The sequence below is a fragment of the Macaca thibetana genome, chromosome 16 (assembly GCF_024542745.1).
Source record: "Macaca thibetana thibetana isolate TM-01 chromosome 16, ASM2454274v1, whole genome shotgun sequence".
Classification (NCBI taxonomy): Eukaryota; Metazoa; Chordata; class Mammalia; order Primates; family Cercopithecidae; genus Macaca; species Macaca thibetana.
The window spans coordinates 36,717,425-36,739,942 of NC_065593.1; the positions used below are offsets into that span (position 1 = coordinate 36,717,425).

General features: G+C 45.8%; 1 protein-coding gene and 1 long non-coding RNA gene across 3 annotated transcripts in view; one reads left to right on the plus strand and one right to left on the minus strand.

Moving 5' to 3' along the window:
• RNF43 (ring finger protein 43) overlaps nucleotides 1-22,518 on the plus strand; it is a 67,445-nt gene that overhangs the window by 32,813 nt on the left and 12,114 nt on the right. The window contains exon 2 of the mRNA XM_050764674.1: nucleotides 16,768-16,890. Coding sequence (XP_050620631.1) covers nucleotides 16,768-16,890 — 123 coding nt within the window. The remainder of the gene's footprint in view (nucleotides 1-16,767; nucleotides 16,891-22,518) is intronic.
• LOC126939446 (uncharacterized) lies at nucleotides 1,731-15,232 on the minus strand. 2 transcript variants are annotated; one of them, XR_007720387.1, is made up of 4 exons: nucleotides 15,001-15,130; nucleotides 14,300-14,502; nucleotides 7,826-7,970; nucleotides 1,731-2,535 (listed from the first exon to the last, which is right to left on the minus strand). It is a non-coding gene; the product is annotated as an uncharacterized LOC126939446 (long non-coding RNA). The 2 variants fall into 2 exon arrangements; XR_007720386.1 differs by having other exon boundaries at nucleotides 14,300-15,232.

Genomic DNA, 22,518 nt, shown 5'->3' on the forward strand with positions numbered 1-22,518 from the left:
TAGAGACAGGGTTTCACCGTGTTGGCCAGGCTGGTCTCAAGCATCCAACCTCAAGTGATCTGCCTGCCTCGGCCTCCCAAAGTGCTGGGATTACAAGTGTGAGCCACCGCACCCAGCCAGGTGTCATGCACTTTGGTGTACCCATTCCTAAGACAAATACATTCTCGTGTAAATGTATTCAAATGAGTTCCCATGGCTCACACAAGCTGCCAAATTATGATATCTCCTCAAGCAGGAACAGAGGCCAGATAATTCCTTTTGGCTGAACTAGGACTAAACTTAATCCCAGACTGACTCAGCTTCTCTGTTAACATTGTTTGAAATTCTGATATCCCTCCAGAGGTTGTTTCTAAAGAGTGCTTAGTGTGAAGTACGAATCACAAAGAAATGGACCAAAATGGACCTGGGAGACCAAATATTTTCAATATTAATTTAGCACACATTTATTAACTGCCTTTTACGTTAGAGCATTGTGCTATGCGGGATTATAAAGAAACCCCTGCCCTCAATTTAGTAAGTAAGAGTATAGGCCAGGCATGGTGGCTCACACCTGTAATCTCAGCACTTTGGGAGGCCAAGACAGGAAGATCACTTGAGGCCAGAAGTTTGAGACCAGTCTGGGCAACATAGCAAGACCCCATCTCTGTTTATTAAAAAAAGAAAAGAATATAAAGCAGAAGGTGAAAATTACCATATGTAGATACAAACAAGATGTTTGGGGCATTTCAGATGAAGAAGAAGAGATTCTTCATGGAAGAGGTAGCATATGAACTTACCGTTGAAGGATATATAGGATTTTAATAAGTCACAGAACAGAAATAATAGGCATTCCAAGAGAATGTGAGAGAATAGTGAGTAATCCAATTTATTTTGGACTAGTATGGTGCATTGAGGAGAGAGGTGGGGATGAAACTGAAAAGGTAGAGAAGGGAAGAAACACATACTTCTGAGTGATTACTATGTGCAGGAACTGCTGGTACTTTAAATATGTTACTTCATTTTATTTCTGCAATGATCTTCTTGCATGGTGTTTTTTGTTGTTTTTGTTTCGTTTCTTGTTTTTTTTAGGGACAAGGTCTTGCACAAGCTGGAGTGCAGTGGCACAGTCATAGCTTGCTGTAGCCTCGACCTCCTGGGCTCAAGCAATCCTGCAGCCTCAACCTCCTGAGTAGCTGGGATTACCGACATCTACTAGCGTGCACAGCTAATTTTTAAAACATTTTTTGTAGAGATGGGGTCTTGCTATGTTTCCCAGGCTGGTCTTGAACTTGTGGACTCAAGTAATTTGCCCATTTTGGCCTCTCAAAGTCAGGGGATTACAAGCATGAGCCACTGTGCCCAGCCTCCATTTTTAAAAGGAGACTTAGAGAGATTAGGTTACCCACAGCTTGGAAGTGATAGAGTTGAAATGCAAAACCGAGTTGAAATTTAAAACCAACTTGTCTGATTCCAAAACCAGTACTGAGCACCGAGGCCTTGATGTGACAGGCTATGGAGTTTGAATTTAATTCAGAAGACAGTGGACAGCCACTGATAGTATTTGAACAGGGCAATGATAGGATCAGTGCTGTGTCTAGGAAGATTGTTCTTGAAATGACAGAGAGCTTTAGAATGGTGAGGGACTAAAGACTAGTTAGAAGTCTGTTGTAATGGTTCCGACTCCAGAGACATAGAAAAGGTAGATCTCCAAAGACAAGTGATGGCATAGTCTTTGCAATTACTAGGAGGAGGAATCATAATGACTGTGAGGTGCTCAGCCTGAGTCTCTAGGAAAATGGTGGTGCCGTTACCTGAAATAGGTAAGTTAAGAGAGGTTATTGGCTTAGGATGGAGTGTAGGGAGAATGTGATATTTAGGTTTGGTATATTTAAGTTTGAGGTATCAGGAGGACTACAAAGAAATAATGTTTAACAAGCATTTTGAAGTACAGAAGATTTGACTTCAGATACCAATTTGGGAGTCATAATTAAAGATACTGGAGTGAATAAGAACTTCAGAAGAGAGATAATAGAGATCAGAGAATACATCTTTAGGAAACATATATATTTAAACAAGAAGGAGAGGAAGAAAAGTAAGAGGAAGAGGCAATAAGTGAGGACAATCAGAGAAGTGGAAGAACTAGAATAGCATTATGTCATGAGCAACCTGTGAAGAGTCAAGAAGTGCGGATTCATTGGGTCAGAAGTAATTTAGGGCTCTTTGCCTTGCTATAGTATCAGTCCCTTTCTTAGGAAACAACTGACACCATTAAGTTCAAACACATTTATTTTTCTATGTCAACTCTGTTAGGGAGGAAATTCAGCAATCAAGAAAACTGTTTTCCTGTTAAAGATGTGTTTGGTGGTCATATTTTTCATTTAAGTAGTGAGAGCTCTCAATTTTACTACCAGCAAAAGAAAGCAACATTTTGAAGTATTTCACTATGTCATCGGAGATTTAGTTCCCAAGAAAGTTCTTCTTATGTCCGTGCTTCTGCCCTTTTACTCTGTGCTTCTTCCTGGGGTCTGTCAAGTCTCCCTTCATTAGATTTAGTACCTGAAATCAATGCCCAGAAGTCAGGTCACAAGCCCAATATGCATTGCATTGTCTCTTCAAGCCTCAGTTACCTAATTTGTGAAATGAGTGGTATTAATAAAGAGAGTAAAATTGCTAATGAAGGATTATAAAGCACTTTGCTAATATAAAATGCAACATCAAAGCTGAATAATAATCTTAATTTAGGGTGAATGGTTCCATTAGCAGAGTAAAAATAAAAAGGACAAAGGGTAGTGTTGCTTTGTACCTTGATAACAGTGTACAAATCAAAAGTGCTGCTATTGATCCTCATTGCCCTGTGAACTCTCAACCCAGGAATTTGGCTCCCCTCCCTAACTCTCTAAGTACTTCCCTTACCCACTCAGTGTGGTGATGGTACCTCCCTGAATCTTCTGACAGATGTGAACAGGAAATTCTATTCAGCAGAGCCAACTTGATAACTGAGAAGATTCCTCTCTCATTTATCAGTACTTTGATTATCTTTTTGTGTCTCTTACTATTTGTGCTTAGCAAGAAAAATAAAGAGGTTTGAACAATTAAGAAGTAACAGGCCGGGCGCGGTGGCTCAAGCCTGTAATCCCAGCACTTTGGGAGGCCGAGACGGGTGGATCATGAGGTCAGGAGATCGAGACCATCCTGGCTAACATGGTGAAACCCCGTCTCTACTAAAAAATACAAAAAAAAAAAAAAAAAAAAAAAAACTAGCTGGGCAAGGTGGCGGGCGCCTGTAGTCCCAGCTACTCGGGAGGCTGAGACAGGAGAATGGCGTGAACCCGGGAGACGGAGCTTGCAATGAGCTGAGATCCGGCCACTGCACTCCAGCCTGGGCGACAGAGCAAGACTCCGTCTCAAAAAAAAAAAAAAAAAAAAAAAAGAAGTAACAAAGAGCTCATAGTTCATAAAGAGCAAGTCAAAGGATGTCTGGAATATTTGAACATACAACTGCCTTTGGCATGAGGTGGCCTACATACGTTCTCAGAGGCAGGATAGGCTGGAGAGCTGATCAAGCTGCTGGGAAGCGGAAACAAAGGCGGGGTGGTGGAATCAAATGTCTCTTTAACTGAAGTCTTTAAAACTTGGGCTTTAGCTGGGCACGGTAGCTCACACCTATAATCCCAGCACTTTGGGAGGTCAAGTCAGGTAGATCACTTGAGGTCAGGAGTTCAAGACCAGCCTGACCAACATGGTGAAACCTTGTCTCTACTAAAAGTACAAAAATTAGCCAGGCATGGTGGCACATGCCTGTAATCCCAGCTACTCAGGAGACTGAGGCAGGAGAATCGCTTGAATGCGGGAGGCAGAGGTTGCAGTGAGCCGAGATCATGCCATTGCACTCCAGCCTGGGCAACAGGAAGAAAAAAAAAAAAAAAAAAAAACCTCCAAAAAACAAAAAAACTTGGGCTTCAGCTGGATGCAGTGGCTTATGCTTATAGTCCTAGCCCTTTGGGAGGCTGAGGCAGGAGGATAGCTTGAGGCCAGGATTTTGAGACCAGCCTGGGCAACACAGGGAGACCCTGTCTCTACCAAAAATGGAAATCAAAAACATTAGCCAAGCTTGGTGGTATGCTCCTGTATTCCCAGCCACTTGGGGTACTGAGGTGTGATCCTTCCAGGTTTGGGCCCGGGAGGTCGAGGCAGCAGTGAGCCATGATTACAGCACCACACTCCAGCCTGGGTGATGGAGTGAGACTCTGTCTCAAAAACAAACAAATAAACAAACAAAAAAACTTGGGCTTCAGATACATCCACTTTTCAAGGAATAAAGGACAGAGAAAAAAAATGTAATTCATCTCTCATCCCACCAAAGGTAAGAAAAACCCACTCAGAAAAAAATATGGAATATTATCGGGAGTGAACTGCTTCTAAGTTTTCCCAGAACTTTTCTGTGCAGATCTCTGGGCCAAGTCCTCATAAAATTTTGGTAGGGACTGAAGTTCACTGCAGACAGCTGACACTATGGCCTGAAGCCAGTGGGGAGCAAGAGTTTCTTTCTGTCAATACTGCAGGGATTTTTTTTTTAATTGTTTGTAATAGTCTCTAAATGGCTTCTCTCAAAAAATAACCTCTCAATAAATCTGGGAGAGAGACTGAAGGGCCCAAAATGACAAGAGAGTACTTCCAGAGCCATACAGCAAGAGCAAGTTAGTCCATTCATTCCACATTCCCCCAGTGTTTATGTGCTGTGCGCTGTGCATTCCCATGCCCTGCGTGTTGTCTAACGAATGGCCTTAAGACCCTGTGCATTCAGCATGTGTATACACTGCTGTAGCCTACAGTCAGGTGTTACTCTCCTGAGAGCAAGACTCATTCCTTTGGGGTGGGAGACTGTTGCTTTCTTCCCCATTCAGGGTTATGCATAACTTAGCAATACATTGATACTGAGAGGAGACAATAAAAGAGTAATGGGATGGGTTATTAAACAGGAAGATTCTCCAGAAACAAGTGAGTTTTGTTCAGGGTTGTGGAGGAGAGCTAGGCATGATGGTGGAAAGGAAAGAAGAGAACTCCACCTTGTGATGAGGTCAAGATACTCTAAAGCTGACTTTGAAACTGAAACTTACAGGGAGTATGCAGAAAGTTTCTGAAGAGAAAGCAGAAATCTGAAAATAATCATATCCTGATAAAATGACAAGGCAACCACCAAATTATTTTACATCTGTTTGTTAAAACGGATGATTCAACATGCATTTTTCTTAACATCTACTGTGTGCATGGCATGATGTAAGTGATGAATAAGACCTAGTCCCTGACCTCAAGGAGCTCAGATTCTACTTTGCAGGAAGGAGGAAAGAACTAATGTTTCATTGCCCTAAGAATCAGGCATTCTGCTGGAGGAAATAGGTAAGAGGGTGGGTCTCAATGGAGCACTGACCTACAGTAAGAGGTAAGTGTCATTTAAGAATTTTGAATAGATGGCTTTAGGGGAATATATGAGGGAAAGTATTTAGTTCTGGGGACTGAGGGCTGGTCAAAGGATTAGAGAAGGGCCCAATTTGGACTGGCATGTGGAGTCAAGGGCAAAAAGAAGTAGAGAGCTATCGGATTGGAGTTCTCACAGTCTTTGGCTCACAGGGGATAGGAGAGGTGCCATTTTTTTTCTCTATAGAACCAAAGAAATAGGGAAACGTCCATGGGAAGAGAAAGGAAAAAGAATTTGTCAGAGAACCAAACTATCTTCCCGTCATACGTTTTCTGTAAAAGACTTCTTAGGATCTAAGACAGTGTTTTTCTGCTTTCATTCTCTTTAATGCCTAGAATTCTGCCATAAAAGGCTATTTATATATCTTACTTTTTAGCTCCTAGGAGCGCAAGAGATGCTACTATTGGGAATTTCTAAAATATTCAGAGGATGGAAATACCAGCTGGCACCAATGCTGAGATATCCAGGCACCATCCATAGAGACCCAGTGAAATGCTCAGCGCCAAATGGCAATCCCTCCCAGACTCTCCCAGAGCCATCTCACTTTTTCTTTTATCCCCTGCCTGGAAGGCTACACTGTGGGTGGGAATAAAAATCCACTCTCCTGTTGCATCTAGGCAGCTGCCAGCAGTCTGTTTGCCTAGTTCTTTGCTGGCAAATCATTAAACAGTCCCCCCAAAGCAGGCCTCTTCCCTAGGGCCACCCCATGGACAGAGATCCAGAGCTGTGGTCAAAGGGCTGTCAGCAGTCAGGCTGGAGCCCTTGGGCTATCTCCAACACAAGCCCTTCCTGGCTGTTGCCTCTTCTGAACAGAAACCTCCTTGGCCTAATGTCAACCCCCCAATGGCTTCTAAGGAGAGACTCTGGGCATCGGAGTTGGCTGGTGACTTGAATAATTTTGTCCTTTTCCTCCTGATGTAATTTCTGAGTGCAATTACCCCTGTGATCCCTTTATTGTTTCTTTATTGAACCCCAGGCCCATCCTCCACATTTTTCCCACTTTGCAATGTAAATACAATATTGTGTGTTACTGCCTAGGAACCGGGGACTGGGACCAGCCGAGCAAGCTTCATAGCTTCATTCCATCCCCACTTACATGGTGCCAACGCAAATCTGAGCATAGAAGATTTCATTGAGCTAGCCCTTTTGGAGATAGTATCTGCCCTCAAAGGGCTTCTAAGCCCCAGGGCAAGCCAGTTGTGGAAGACAGCAGTATGGAGCAGAGTTTGCAGGACACCTTGAAATCCCTACAGCCTCTGAGCAGGAGACTAAGCCTGAAAGACCTGGAATATGTGTGAAGTAACCATGTTAATGAAGCTCTTTCACACCCTTGCACTGAAATCACCAAACTTAGCAATGCTTGAGTAGCTCTGCTGGTAGTCCAGATGGGCCTCTGGCTTATTGAAACAAATGATCTGGTTTCCTTAAGTTTCATTTCTTTGGTGTTTTTCACAGGGACTGTCTGGCTTTAGTCTTTGGCCTTTTAAGCATTGAAATCTTAACCTAAATAATTACTCAAAAATAAACACTTATCTGCTTCTAGTAGGTTTTCAGATTCCTGCCATCTCTGGCCTGAGTTTGGCTGGAACAGGAACCGCAAAATCAAATCATAAAGCAAACTCTGTCAAGGCTGTTTGCAAGTAGCACATTGGGTTAGGTGTGAGAGTTCAGTTAACTACTTTGTTGTGGCAAGAGTTAAGACCATGCCTCAGAAGGGCCCTGGACAAAGCCTCTATAGACCTTATCCTGGGCATGTGGGAATTAGATATTACCCCTAGCAATACTTGCCATCTGTGTCAAGACCTCAGCCTTTCAGCAGACGACTTCTTTGAATAAGACCTAGCTAAACAAGGGGCCTCAGTGGTACTCCCTATAAGATGGAGGTCAGTGAGGGTCACAAGATCTTTCCTGGGACAGTGATCAGAAGTCAGCTGACTTCCCAGGACCAATTAGTATGATTTTTGGATGGTTGAGCCCTGAGTTCCTCACCTGGTGGAGAAAAGGAGTCCAGAACACATGACTGGGTTATCTTTTAAGGTCTTGATCTTCATAGGCTTCAGAACTTGGTATTCTATTTCATGGCCTTGCTTCTAAAGATCCCTGATGTAACTAAAATGATATTTGATGGGCTCCCTCTTCTTTGCTTCTAACTTCATGAGTAGCTTCCTAGTACCTTTGTAGCTAGGGGTCATTCTGACTGAGTCAGGACCAACCCTGTTTCTGTGTGAGAATATAATGATATAAAAGTTCTACTTCTTGGGTGGCTGGGATTTTTCCTCCTTCTCTCTGTCTGATTAGTGCCAAATAAACTTTCTTCTCTGATATCACTTTATTTCAAAAGCAGCTCAGATAAGTAGCTCTTCTCCTTACCTTCTTCCACTTCCTTAGGAGTGCACTCATGATCTGTGAATCACCATACAAAGATGCTAGGCAGAGTGTGGGGTCAGGAAAACCCCACCATGGGGGCTGTTTTCATGTAAAGAAGTCCAGTTGCATCATGGAGCTCCAGCACAGTCTGAAATGAGGATAGGTGAATTTGGAAATTGAAGAACAGCATCTGTAATGTGGGGCGAGGGAGTGAGGAAAATGGCAGTCTGGCTGAATGACCATTATTTGGGTCTGAGCTTCTATGTCCTCTAATTTCAGGACACACCTTTCTCATACTAAACCAACAGGGACGTTTCACTGGGAAAGTGTCTCTGAGCAGCGTCTGGGTCTGGCTGCCTTTGTTTTTTGTTTGTTTGTTTGTTTGTTTGTTTTGAGACGGTGTCGCCCAGGCTGGAGTGCAGTGGCCGGATCTCAGCTCACTGCAAGCTCCGCCTCCCGGGTTCACGCCATTCTCCTGCCTCAGCCTCCCGAGTAGCTGGGACTACAGGCGCCCGCCACCTCGCCCGGCTAGTTTTTTCTATTTTTTAGTAGAGACGGGGTTTCACCGTGTTAGCCAGGATGGTCTCCATTTCCTGACCTCGTGATCTGCCCGTCTCGGCCTCCCAAAGTGCTGGGATTACAGGCTTGAGCCACCGCGCCCCGCCTGGCTGCCTTTGTTGTGGCTAGGAGAGGAGATGAGATAAACCCTAGAGGAGAGGAAGGAAGCCAAGGCTTGGAGGCAGAGCACAGGGAACAGACAGATCCTGCTTCTGTCTTGTTAAGAATGATTATCAGGTTTGAAAATTCTAGAAATGGGGACCCTGAAGCCTTCCACTGTGATCCCAGGCATTATATTACAGTACTCACCTAATGTTTACCATGCCACAGAACACCTCCCCAGCGTGCATACCCGGAGGCAGTGTGGGGTTGAATTTAGGGGACCTCAACCTCCTTTAACTAGGTGTTAACTAGGTTAACTAACTTCAACTAGGTGGGCAATCTGTTACTTTAGTCTTGCTTTCTTCAGCTGTAAAAGACAAATTCTGAAGGTCCATTATGGGTGTGAACCAGGCTCAGCTGTTAGCAATTTACATCTCTTTTTATAAACCACATGGCAACTGGATTCAAATCAAGTTTTACTCATTCTTTCACCAAACGCTAAAGGCCTATGATACGCAGAGCCCCAAACCGGAGTTTCAGTGAGCTCAGTTTTTCCCTCAGATTTTGCCACCCTGCTTCCCATTAGATTCCGGAACATCATTTCAGTTCTATCTTGTCAGCTCTCTTGCTCACCAGCACCCCTGTGTCACCAGGGAGGTTTCCTGAATCAAGTGAGAAATCATGGCGGCCTCTTCATCCATGCCCTGCTAGTGTGCACTACCATCAGGTGGCCCAAGGTTATGCTTCACCCTCCCCACCAACATTATTTTCTTTCGTAGCTTAAAAAAATTACAGGAAGCAGGAATACACTTTTCTTGTAGAATAATTTTTTAAAAATAGATAGCATGCTTGTAATCCCAGCACTTTGGGAGGCCAAGGCAGGAGGATCACTTGAGCCCAGGAGTCCGAGACCAGCTTGGGCAGTATGGTGAAACCTTGTCTCTACAAAAAATACAAAAATTAGCCAGGCTGGTGAGGCATGCCTGTAGTCCCAGCACCTTGGGAGGCTGAGACAGGAAGATTGCTTGAGCCCAGGAGGTTGAGGCTGCAGTGAGCTGAGACTGTGCCACTGCACTCCAGCTTGGGTGACAGAGCAAGACCCTGTCTCAAAAATAAATAGAGTAAAATAAAATAAATAGACAAAGAGAAACTCCTCTTGACAATTCCCCAGCCTCCCAACTTGATTCATGGAAAGACTCAGTCATCCCGAAGAGATAGTGACAAGTTTATATAAGGTTTTGAAAGAGGTCTTGAGGTTCCCAAATCTAAGCCCTGAACAATAACCATTAGGATCTAACCTGTAGATGTGAGCCTTGACTCCCTTCAATACAAGGCAAGGTGACTAAGCTGGGCCTCAGTGGTGGGCCTATTCTGGTGCTGGGATTCGGAAGCAGCAACTTCAGGCCAACCTGTTTTTTTCCCACCCCCATATCTGCAGGAGCTTTACTTTATGATGCCGGTGTGTCCTCCTACCTAAGATAAAAGTTCAGGTAATGGAGGTTGTGCAGGAAAGGATGATTGTAAAATCTGAAAAGAGGAAATGGGGAGAATGATGCCTTTGATGCCTGGCCAATGTTCTTGATTACAAAGGCAAAATTGTAGCAAGCAGTAAAGTTACCTGTCCAAGGCCTAGTTGAAGGTCTGTACGTGGAATCAGAGAACTAAGAGAGGATTGCAGCAGAGGTCGGTGGCAGGGAGGGGGAGGAGAGTGCCCGGGAAACAGGAGACAGTAAAGAATTGCTTGCAGAAGCACACACCCAAAGAGGAGGAGATGCCATGGATAAAGGGAGACCAGCATTAAGTTCCAGGCCCAGTTGAGCCCTGAAATGCCCTTTGTGAGGAGGTAATGAGATCACATGGCTTCCTTCATGGGAAGGAGGCAGGCTGAGAACTGGAAGAGCTTGTTCAGTGGGGTTTGGAGGTCTGAGAACAGGAGGGAAGTGACTGTGAATAATGAGCTGTCCCAGACTGTGCCTTGCTGAACACTGGCATTTAGAGGCACGGTTGATTACCAAAGAAGGGGGAAGTTCAGAAAAGGCCTTGTCCCTTCCAGGAATAAGAAGGGACTTTATTATTATAGATGCAGCAATAAAAACAGCTGCCATTAAGTGAGCACTTACTAAGCGTCAGGCTTTGTGCTAGGCACTTCTATCCATTATCTCCTGTCTACACGAAGCATTTTTGTTCCCATTCCAAAGATGAGCAATATGAGGCTCAGAAAGATTAACATGCCCAAGGTCACACAAGTAAATTATGGGGTCAGAATTTGAACCCTAGGTCTGTCTTGGGAGGGAGGGGAAAAAATCAGAACAAATAAGGAGGACAGAGGGAGAATAGACTCAGGAATATGAAATACAACACATACCACCAAAGGACAGTTCACGTATCTTTACACAGAGGGTAAAAAATGTGTATGCAAAGCTGAATTCTGAGTCAGAATGACCTAACTCATGCTTGAAAGCAAGTGCCTCTTAATTTGCCCCTCATGGCAGCCTGTGAGACAGGGGTGTCCTAACTCCTGGCCTTTGAGGAAGTCAAATTCACCAAGTTTCTCTAAGCCCTCCACAACCACACCCTTCTCAAATCAGGCAAGCTCATTTCTCTTGACCCCCTGGTGTCACTGAGGGGACAGGTGGCCCAGTGTAGAAATCATGTTTGCATCTTCGTGATTAGGAGACCTTGCATTCCAAGGAAACAAATGTATTTGCATCTGTTTTCTCAAGAACCCGCCTCCTGGCTAAAAATTCCTTGGAGGAAGGGCAAAGACAGCCCCTGTGTTATACCCAAGGAATGCCGATGCTGTCTTTCTTGCTAGGTGCTGAACTGAGTCCTAGTTCAAATGGCTATTATTTGTTTTTAATTTGAGAATACTTGAACAGCTGTCATTGTAAAAGAGTCAAACCATACAAAAATATAATGAGTGTGATTGTCATGCCACAGATATGATTGTACTAGAAAGATCATGTTACTTTATTTTCTTTTTATCAAATCTAACACCAAGGTCCTATCCCATTAGCTGTGTAGACATTTGTTTTCAGAGGCACTTCTCCTCCCAGAGTAGAACAAAAGTCCCAGAGTTTTAAGAAAACCAAGATATCCAAGGGACCCCTCTGACATTTATCCATGCTGGCCACCACAGATACATTCCTTGTCCAATCACAGGCATTCCCTTGAAATCCACGCAGGCACATCATCTCTCCCAGGGCCCAGCCTCCTGGGGTCTAGTACTCAGACCTTCTCCAGGGACCCACTGCTTCTGGGGCACAGGCTGCAGCTTCTCACTACTCAGCCTGGCTTCAGACCCCTCACACTGGCTCCAGACCCCTCCTTCCTGCCCTCCCGGTTCTGAGACTTTGACCCCTCCCTTCACCACAGGCCCTTCTGCCTTCAGGACACTCACACTTCCTCAGTGAGTTCAGTTTTTTCTGCAAAAGCCAGGAAGGGAGGACTTTAAACAACATTTGCTTTTGGCAAATGCCCCTGAGGCAAGGAAATAGAAGGTGAAGCCATCTCCTTGGAAGGGAAGGAGGGAAAAGACATGGAACAAAATATAAATAGCTGTCATTCCTTTTTATTCTACAACAGCAAAAAACAAAACTCAAATCTCATGTATTATCCTGTGATCAAAGTATTCAAAGCAAAACACCAAAGTCCCTCTTTACTACCCCCTCTCAAATTCCTTTCCCAGAGCAACCATTATCAGGATTTGGGTGTGCTCTGTCTTGTCTTCATAGTTAACTATCGTCAATTATCTGGTTGTAGACTTTCAACATTTAATCAACAAATATTGAGTGCCCACAAAGTAACAGGCAGTTTGGGGCAGGCTAGACTCAAGTAAGCTGACAATTACAATGCCGTGGGGTAAGTGTGTGATTAGGGAAATGCCGGACAGAGCAGCAAGTGTCAAAGGTGTTTAGGGAAATGAAACAAGTTATTATTTCTGGAACATAGGTCACAAGGCGGGAAGAGATATAGGAAGGGAACGTTAAGCCATGCGGCAGGGCCCAGACCAGGCAGAGCCTTTTAAGCTATGTTTAAGAGTACAGACTTTATATCAGGAGCTCTGAGGAGCCTTGTAAGAGCTGTAAGTAGAAGAGTAACATGCTCAAGTTAGCATTTTAGACCACTTTGGCTGCAATATAGAGAATTGAATGGGATGAAGTGACCCTAGGGAGTAGGTTATGTCAGTAAATAGGGTTGGCAGTGATGGTGGCCTGGAATAGAATAGCGGTAGTAAGAATGGAAGAAAGAATAAAATAAGACAAATATTTAGGGGGTAGAATTGTTAGAATTTGGTGATTGATTGGATATTGGTGGTTGGCGTGGAGGTGAAGGAGATGGAGGCTAGGAGGACAACAACTCGCTTGGGTAATAGATGGATGGTGGTTCCAATCCCTAAGACAGCAAACACTGGAGGAGCAGTTTTGGGGATAGAATGATTTCAGTCTTGAACATGCCGAGTTTGAGGTGTTCTATTTAAGATTATTAAGGTAGAAATGTCTAGGGGGCTGTTAGACTTAAGGGTCTGGAACTCAAGAGAAGACCAAGACATATGTAATCACTGACCTCTGTGTGGGCACCGTGGCCATGGGATTGGCTGCAGTCACCCAGAGAAGGCATCAAGAGTGAAAAGAGGGGGCCGGGCGTGGTGGCTCATGCCTGTAATCCCAGCACTTTAGGAGGCCGAGGCGGGCAGACCATGAGGTCAGGAGACCAACCTAACCAATATAATGAAACCCCATCTCTACTAAAAATACAAAATCAGCCAGACATGGTGGCAGGCACCTGTAGTCCCAGCTACTTGGGAGGCTGAGGCAGGAGAATCACTTGAACCCAGGAGGTGGAGGTTGCAGTGAGACGAGATTGCGCCACTGCACTCCAACCTGGGCGACACAGTGAGACTCTGTCTCAAAAAAAAAGGAAGAAGAGTGAAAAGAGAAGAGGGTCCAAGAATCCCAGGGGTCACCACCAACATTTTAGGGACTTGTATTTGGGCCCTTATGCTTTAGTAAGATAAATTTTCTTAGTAAATGAGTTCAGGGAAGGTATCATGTTTTCAAAATAAAATGTAAATTGTTCTTAAATTTTTTTTAACCTTATCCTACTACTACTTTCCTTTTTTTTCTAATCTCTACCACTTACTAGCTGTGTAATCTTGGGCATGTTATTTAACCTTCTAGTGCCTCAGTTTCCTCATCTTTAAAACAGGGACAATAAAAATCTCTACCTGATAGTGTTGTTATGAGGATGAAAAGAGTTAATATGAAAAAGTGCATAGAACAATCACTGGCTCACAGTATTTACCCAATAAATATAAACTGTACCGCCCTCATCCTGACTATCATTAGCATGGAGATGGATGGAGGGTTGATGCTGTGTTCATTTGGAGCTCCATGGCTCCAACAATGGAGTCAGACAGAGTTGAGTTCAAATCTTACGTGACTTTGATTTCTCCCAGCCTCAAGCTTCTCTTCAAGTGGCTGTGATGGGGTAGTGGGGAGATGGAGATGGTTAATGGGTTAAAAAAAAAAAAAAGTTACAATGAGTGAATAAGGCCTAGTATTTGATAGTACAACAGGGTGACTATAGTCAACAATAATTTTATTGTACATTTAAAACTAACTAAAAGACTGTAATTGAATTGTCTGTAATACAAAGGATTAATGCTTGAGGAGATGGATATTCCGTTCTCCATGATATGATTAGTACCCATTGCATGCCTGTATCAAAACATCTCATGTATCCCATAAATATATACACCTACTGTGTGCTCATAAAAATTAAATAATTATTTTTAAAAATGGCTATCACACCTACCTTATAGTGAAATAATGTCCAAACGCCCTGGCACACAAGAGGCCTTTAATGGTGGTTAATTTCCTTCCATTCCTTCTTCCGTAGTTGTCAATTCAGAACCAGGCAAGTTTGGTGACTCACACCAGGTCTTTTTTCCCTTCCATCTTGTCAGAGGTGTCCTACAATGCAGCACTGAGCTGTAGATGCTGGTTCCCTGTTAAAACCTGGGGAAGAGTGCTAGTTAAATATCTGCAGACACACTGGAGGAGCTTCTCCAAAGTGACTTTCCTCTCCCAGGTGGCCCTCTGGTCAGTGAGTGGCATCTTGGAGTCATCAGGAGAAGGCTGGACCATGTGGGGAGGGTGGAGGAGCAAGCAGAGCAGAGCCTTCTGTGGCTGCGACTTGTCCTTCCTCAGGGAAGGCCTCCATCTTCTGCTTTGGTGGAGCAGCTGCCTTCGGACTCCCCACCACACCAGACTGTCCTCCACAGTCTTCAGAGAAATTGGTCTCCAGTGCAAATCTATGGTCCCAGCTCTGTGGCCTGACTCTTGCGGATCCTTCCAGCCTCATGTCCTGCCTTCCCTTTCATGCCAGACCTCACTGCCCACAGTCTACCTCAGCCTCATGCCAGGCCTCCGTTCCTTGGTGCAGTGGCTTCCTCTGCCAGGAATGTGCCTCCCCAACCCTACTCCCTTTTGTTGGTCCCTGAGGTGAACACATACCTAGTTAGCTTTCCAAGGTAGCTCTCCAGTCACCTCTTGTGAAAACTGCTCTGCTTCCCATATGTATTGTTAGCTGTCCCCCTTTGTGCCCTCCCGTAGGCCCTTGTGTTGTAACATCACAATGTGGTTGCATGCTTGTCTTTTGAGCTGCTTTAAGGCAGGGAGCCTCTCTTCCTCATCATTAGCTCCTCACTGTGTTGGACAGAGCCTGATACCAAGGGGGCCTTCCGTGTTGGCAGAACAAAGAAATGAATGGACGCATGGACAGACGGAGAGACTAATGCAGCTTGTTGAGACAGGGGCTACAGCTTCACTGATGTGAGAACAACTCCACCCTCATGCCCCAGCCTTTTTCTGGGGGCAGGGGCACATAATAACCTTTTTTCCACACTAAACCTTGCTCACTACCAGACTAGTAGGCCTTAAACTCTGGGAGCAAGTATGGAAATCCCTCCTATTTCAACACCCACTGCCCAGAGATTTTGATTCAAAGCAAGGTAGTACATATTTATTGAGAACCTACTATGTTCAAGGGACCACGGTGACACAGTGAGAGGAAATAGCCTCACAGTACTTTCAGAAAGTGCACTTTTAAGTCCATCATTGACATTATCTTCATAAACATCTTTATAAATTCAAGATTCTCTGTGGTTCCTCTGACGGTTCTTTCTGAAAGTCCTCCAGACTTCAACAGTAGTAGAGGGGGAAGTGTGGGCAGCTCTCTAATAAGAAATCTCTTTCTTGCCAGGATACGTGGGGTTTCTACTATATAGGAGGCCCTGGCCCATAGGATTCTTCAGGGCCAAATAAGTCATACTTTGTTCTCATCGCACTCTGACATTTTGTTTAGGGAAAATTAGATTCGAATGGGTGTACGAATCGCCATGAATGAAAAGAGACAGTAAGGCAATCTCATCCCTTTGATGAGGAGAGCCTCAGATTTCTGTCGGCACATTCTCCTTTGGTCATTGTTCAGCACCAGCTGGGCTCAGAGGCACAGGGTCTTGGACAGGATCTGCCATACCCTTAGAGCAAATGGGCTGGGCTGGCTCCACCTCCATGGCATCATTCCTGGGACCAGAGTGAGCTGTTAAGGCTTATGTCTTAGCCAAGCCTCAATGCAAGATAGTCTCACCTCTCTGTCAACACCATGCTTAATCCCAGGATGGGCACAGGGCAGAGGCAAAAAGGAGGCTAGTGAGATAAAGCAAGGCAGCACTGAGTGAGAAGACCCAGCCTCCTAAGAAATGGGAATCTACAGGGCAACAGTTGCCCGGGGGCATCCCGAGGAGGCCAGGAGGCACCAGCAGCACCCAGGACTGTCCATGGGGATTCTGAAAGCACCAATACAGACACACATGGATATTCTCTTAGCCTGGGGCTTGGGAAGCAGGTAGGAGGATCAGGAGGTAGAGAGTCTGGGGCCAGGAGAGGAGCCCTCTGCATCTGGCTAGTTTAGAAAAGTAGGATTGTTGGAGTTGAAGGTTGTTAGAGTTGCTTTGCAGCAAGCTCTTCATTTAGGCCCCCTCTGGGACACCCTCTCCCTCCTGTCTGCCTCCACTACCTGTGTCCTTGGCCCCACCATCTCTGAAGTGACAAACAGTGGTCACTAGCTTACTATGAGGCAATCCAATCATAAGGCATACTCTTTTGTGGCACCAAGAGACCTGCCTGGTACCTCCCTAGAACAATGGAGAGGTGTGTGGCTCTCACAGCTCACTCCTGCTGCCTAAAGCCTCCCTAACCCAAATCTGTCTCTCTCTGCAGTCCCACCCCCTGTACCTGTGCAATGCCAGTGATGACGACAATCTGGAGCCTGGATTCATCAGCATCGTCAAGCTGGAGAGTCCTCGACGGGCCCCCCGCCCCTGCCTGTCACTGGCCAGCAAGGTAGACTCATACTTTACCCTACACACACCCAGAACTTCACCCAGCTCTGGGCTGTGAGAAGACCCTGTGCTCTCTTGTTCCCGTGTTTCCTAAGAGTGATATACCTGATTCCCTTGGGTTTCCCTAACCCATGACTGGTCTGAGAGAAGTGGAAATTCACACCTCTGTTCTTTCTCCTCTGACTAGCACCAGCAGGACTTTTTGACCTTCATCCCAGCATGTTCCCCATCCCACCTCCTTCCCATCACTTGGGAGTTCCTGAGTCCCTTCCCCTGCTCTGCACCAGAGCAAAGAAGGGGTCAATTGAAGGGATTTCTTCTTTTAGAAATATACACTGAGCATGTGCAAGAACAGCAGAGATAGGCCGGGCGCGGTGGCTCACGCCTGTAAACCCAGCACTTTGGGAGGCCGAGGCGGGCGGATCACAAGGTCAAGAGATCGAGACCACGGTGAAACCCCGTCTCTACTAAAAATACAAAAAATTAGCCGGGCGCGGTTGTGGGCGCCTGTAGTCCCAGCTACTCGGGAGGCTGAGGCAGGAGAATGGCGTGAACCCGGGAGGCGGAGCTTGCAGTGAGCCGAGATCGCGCCACTGCACTCCAGCCTGGGCGACAGAGCGAGACTCCGTCTCAAAAAAAAAAAAAAAAAAAAAAAAAGAACAGCAGAGATAGAAATCATTGCCCCACCCTTAAAAAGTTCACAATTTTCCCCTGAGATTGCAAACTGGTGGCCCATAAGCTGGGTTTGGCTTGCAGACACGTTGTGTTTAACCCTCACAGTGACTTTTCAATGTGTAACTTAATTGCCACATTTAAAAATTAAAAATGTTTATATAAAAGCTCAGTTTTTGCCGGGCACGGTGACTCATGCCTATAATCCCAGCACTTTAGGAAGCCGAGGCGGGTGAATCACGAGGTCAGGAGATCGAGACCATCCTGGCTAATACAGTGGAACTCCGTCTCTACTAAAAATACAAAAAATTAGCCAGGCGTGTTGGCAGGCACCTGTAGTCCCAGCTACTGGGGAGGCTGAGGCAGGAGAATGGCGTGAACCCGGAAAGTGGAGCTTGCAGTGAGCAGAGATCGCACCACTGTACTCCAGCATGGGCAACAGAGCGGGACTTCGTCTCAAAAAAAAAAAAACCTCAGATTTTCAGTTTCTCTAGAAGAAAGCTGCAAAGTACATTGCTGCAGGCCATGGTTGGTAGGAGCTGGGCTGGGGCTGCCCCTTTTCCACAGCTGTGGGCCTTCTCTTTTGCTATGCTCCACCCTGGTCTGCTACCTCACAGGACCTTTAGACCTTTGCCTGTGACTCCTGCTTTAACTAATAATAGCAGTTACTCTTTTCTGTGTGCTCACAATGTGCCATGTGGACGTGGGACAGATTCTTTGTATGTATGATCTCATTCACTTTTCAGAACAATCCCAGGAAAGGTAGGCATTATTATTCTCAATTTGACGTATGAGACAAGTGAAGATCAGAAAAGTCAAGTAACTTGCTGGATGACACAATTAGGAAGGAATGGAGCTGAGCTTTGAATCCAACCCTGTCTGTTTCTCCAAACTAGGCTTAATCTATCTGTGGCCTCCCTTCTAGCTGGAAAACTGAATATATGTGTGGAGTGTAGTTAGATTGTATGTGGCACACATGGGTATGCCCCCAAGGGTGGTAAGAGAGGAGAGTGACACTCCTGGCCTTTGTGCTAGCTTGTTGTCTCAGGCCCAGATCCCTTGTGGATATCCTGGTTCTTCTGGGGGCAAGGAAACAACCTGGATTCTTACCTCATCCCATGGAAGGCAGGGATGTGGGCAGGATTCTGAATGTGGGTGAAGATATTCACCTGGCCTGGCCATGCTGACAAGGAAGGGGACTCCAGAGGTAGTGGGAAGCAGGGGGTCAGGATGCACTTGGAGGAGCTGGGGAGTGTGGCATCTCTGCAAGGCCGTGAGCCTTCATGGCAGCAGAGTTGTTAGGCTGCAGCACCTGCCCTACTTCTGGATGTTTCATTTCTCTTAACTTACAAAATATGGGCAAATGGCACTCATTTATTCATTTGGTAAACAAGTTCCCAGTGCCTGTACTACATTACATAGTGAGTGTGTGTGTGTGTGTGTATGGTGGGGGGGGAAGAAGGGTTCCGAGAAGCTTTGCTGCTATTGGTGGGAGCTGGGCTGGGGCTGCCCCCTTTCCACAGCTATGGGCCTTCTCTTTTGCCTGCTGCACCCTGGCCTGCTACCTCCCAGGACCTCTAGACCTTTGCCTGTGAGTCTTTGAGCTACCTCCAATATTTCAGAGGTTCCACAGGCTTACCTCAAATAGTTGGTTTTGTTTTGGCGGGAATTCTATTAGTTCAACATGTTAATACAAGTTATCTCATAAGAAAATAAATTGTAAGTAATAAATGTAGTTAGTTTGGTAGAACATCTGTTCTTCTTTTGAGACAGAGTCTTGCTCTGTCGCCCAGGCTGGAGTGCAGTGGCTCCATCTCGGCTCACTGCATCCTCCGCCTCCCAGGTTCAAGTGATTCTCCTGCCTCAGCCTCTCGAATAGCTAGGATTTCAGTTGTGTGCCACCATGCCTGGGTAATTTTTTTTTTTTTTTTTTTTTTTGAGACGGAGTCTCGCTCTGTCGCACAGGCTGGAGTGCAGTGGCGCGGTCTCAGCTCATTGCAACCTCCGCCTCCGGGGTTCAAGCCGTTCTCTACCTCAGCCTCCCAAGTAGCTGGGATTACAGGTGCCTGCCACCACACCCAGCTAATTTTTTTTTTTTTTTTTTTTTTTTTGAGACAGAGTCTCGCTCTGTTGCCCAGGCTGGAGTGCAGTGGCCGGATCTCAGCTCACTGCAAGCTCCGCCTTTCGGGTTTACGCCATTCTACTGCCTCAGCCTCCGGAGTAGCTGGGACTACAGGCGCCCGCCACCTCGCCCGGCTAGTTTTTTGTATTTTTTAGTAGAGACGGGGTTTCACCATGTTAGCCAGGATGGTCTCGATCTCCTGACCTCGTGATCCACCCGTCTCGGCCTCCCAAAGTGCTGGGATTACAGGCTTGAGCCACCGCGCCCGGCCTAATTTTTGTATTTTTAGTAGAGACGAGGTTTCACCATGTTGGCCAGGCTGGTCTCAAACTCCTGACTTTGTGATCTGCCTGCCTCAGCCTCCCAAAGTGCTGGGATTACAGGCATGAGCCACCATGCCCAGCCTAATTTTTGTATTTTTAGTAGAGACAGGGTTTCACCATGTTGGCCAGGCTGGTCTCAAACTCCTGACCTCCAGAGTTCTGCCTACCTTGGCCTCCCAAAGTGCTGGGATTACAGGCATGAGCCACTGCTCCCAGCCGAACATCTGTTTTTCTTAAAATGTGACTCATGAGAGGTATAAGGGAAAGATGGGGTCTTAGGGGAGGAAGAATTTGGAAACCACTGATCCCCTGCAGCTCTGCTTTGGCTTTTCCTATTCGTGCCAATGGTATTGTCACCAATGACAGAGCTGGGGCTCTCAAGCCAGATAGCCCTGGGCTTGGAGCCTGGCTCCTCCACTTCCCCTCAGTGTGACCTGGACTTTTTTAGCTCACCTCTCTAAGCCTCTATTTCCTCATCTGTAAAAGGGGAATAATAATGGGACTTATAAGTAGTTAGGAGGATTTAATGAGACAGTACAGATGGAAGCTTTTAGCCCCATGCCACGTACATGGTAACCACTCAATAAATGATTACAATTATCATTACCGTCATCATCATTGGCATCATCATTCCGTGCTTTTGTAGTTAACAAGGTTGGGGTATTTTTCCTTCCATTTGTTTTCTCGCTTACTCTTTTCTGAAACCCTCACCATAATTCTTCTGGAGGCTTCCATTCTTGTCACCACCCCACTACCCCCTCCACCCTCTGTCCAGTCCCCCAGATTGGTTTCTGTTTCTTTATTAGCAGCTCCACAGCCATCCTGGTGATAAGCCGGAGTCTTATCACCTTATGCCTGAACTCGTGCACTGGCCTTTTGCCTGCTAGAAGGAGCTAGATCTGGAGAAAAGCAGATGGGTGCAAGCCCTGCCTCTCTTACCATGGAGGCCACTACCTGGTAGTAAAGAACAGGCATTCTGAAGGCTGAGGTCCTGGGTACAAATTCTGCCTCCACTGCTTCTCAGTTGGTAACCCTGGGGAAATTATTCAGTTTCTCTGAGGCTCAGTTTCCCAACTCAGAAGTGGGGCTGATGACTGTCTTATGGAGTTGAGGAGTAAATGAAATCACATGTAGGAAACATGTAGTATTAATAATAGTTGACATAAGAGCTGGGTGTGGTGGCTCATGCCTGTAATCCCAGCACTTTGGGAGGCTGAGGCAGGCAGATCACAAAGTCAGGAGTTTGAGACCAGCCTGGCCAACATGGTGAAACCTCGTCTCTACTAAAAATACAAAAATTAGCTGGGTGTGGTGGCGCACACCTGTAGTCCCAGCTACTCGGGAGGCTGAGACAAGAGAATCACTTGAACCCACGAGGCGGAGGTTGCAGTGAGCCGAGATCACACCACACATCACTGTATTCCTGCCTGGCGACAGAGCAAGACTGTCTGAAAAAAAAAAATTAGTCAGGCCTTGTGGCGTATGCCTGTAATCCCCGCTACTTGGGAGGCTGAGGCAGGAGAATCTCTTGAACCTGGGAGGTGGAGATTGCAGTGAGCCAAGATTGTGCCACTGCACTCCAGCCTGGGCAACAGGGTGAGACTCTATCTCAACAATAATAACAATAATGATAATAGTTGATATAATAGTAACTAATAGTTAAGCAACACCATGTGCCAGGCACTATTATAAATGCTTTGTGTGGATTCGTTTATGTAGTCCTCATAACAACCCTATGGATTAGGTCCTGTTATTATCCCAGTTTACAGAAAAAAAAAAAAAAACAACAACACAGAGTAGTGAAGTGACTTGCCCCAAGTCTCACAGTTAATAGTTGGTATCAGAGCCAGGATTCAACCCTAGGCAATCTGGCCACTGGATCTCAACAAAGGTTATATTCCTTCTCCTTCCTTTCATCCTTCACTTTCAAGCCCAGAGGAATCTCACCTTTGCTACCGAATCTTTCCTGACCAGCCCAGGCCCAGCCAGCCCAGTAGGAGCAGAAATCCCTCCCTGGGGGCATGCCTCCAGCAGGTAGGGTGTCTGTGCATGCTTTCAACACCATCTAATGCTAAGTCTAGGTTTCAGGGAGGCACATGATGGGTGGAGGGAGAGGCCAAAGGTCCTTCCTGTCCCCACCCCTACCTCAAAGTAAGCAGCCTCACTTTTATCTGCTTTCTATATTGAACATTTGTGCCAGATTGTGTGTGTGTGTGTTGGTGGAGGGGATAGTAGAGGGGAGAGCCTTCTGGAGTGAAAAAAGGTGTGGAAACCTCTGTTTCTATTCCTTTGTGCTCTAGAATATTATTATCAGCGTTATAGCTTTATGTATTTGCCTTGTCTCCACAACTATATTATGAGCTGTTTTGGAGGGCCTGGCTTTTCCTGGCTTGGTGGCCTGGACACGGTAGGTGTTTCAGTTTTGATGAGCAGAAAATATATAGGGACTCTTGTCTGGAGAGGAAAATCTAAGGTCCAGAGAAATGCAGCAGCTGACCAGTGAGTCCTGCAA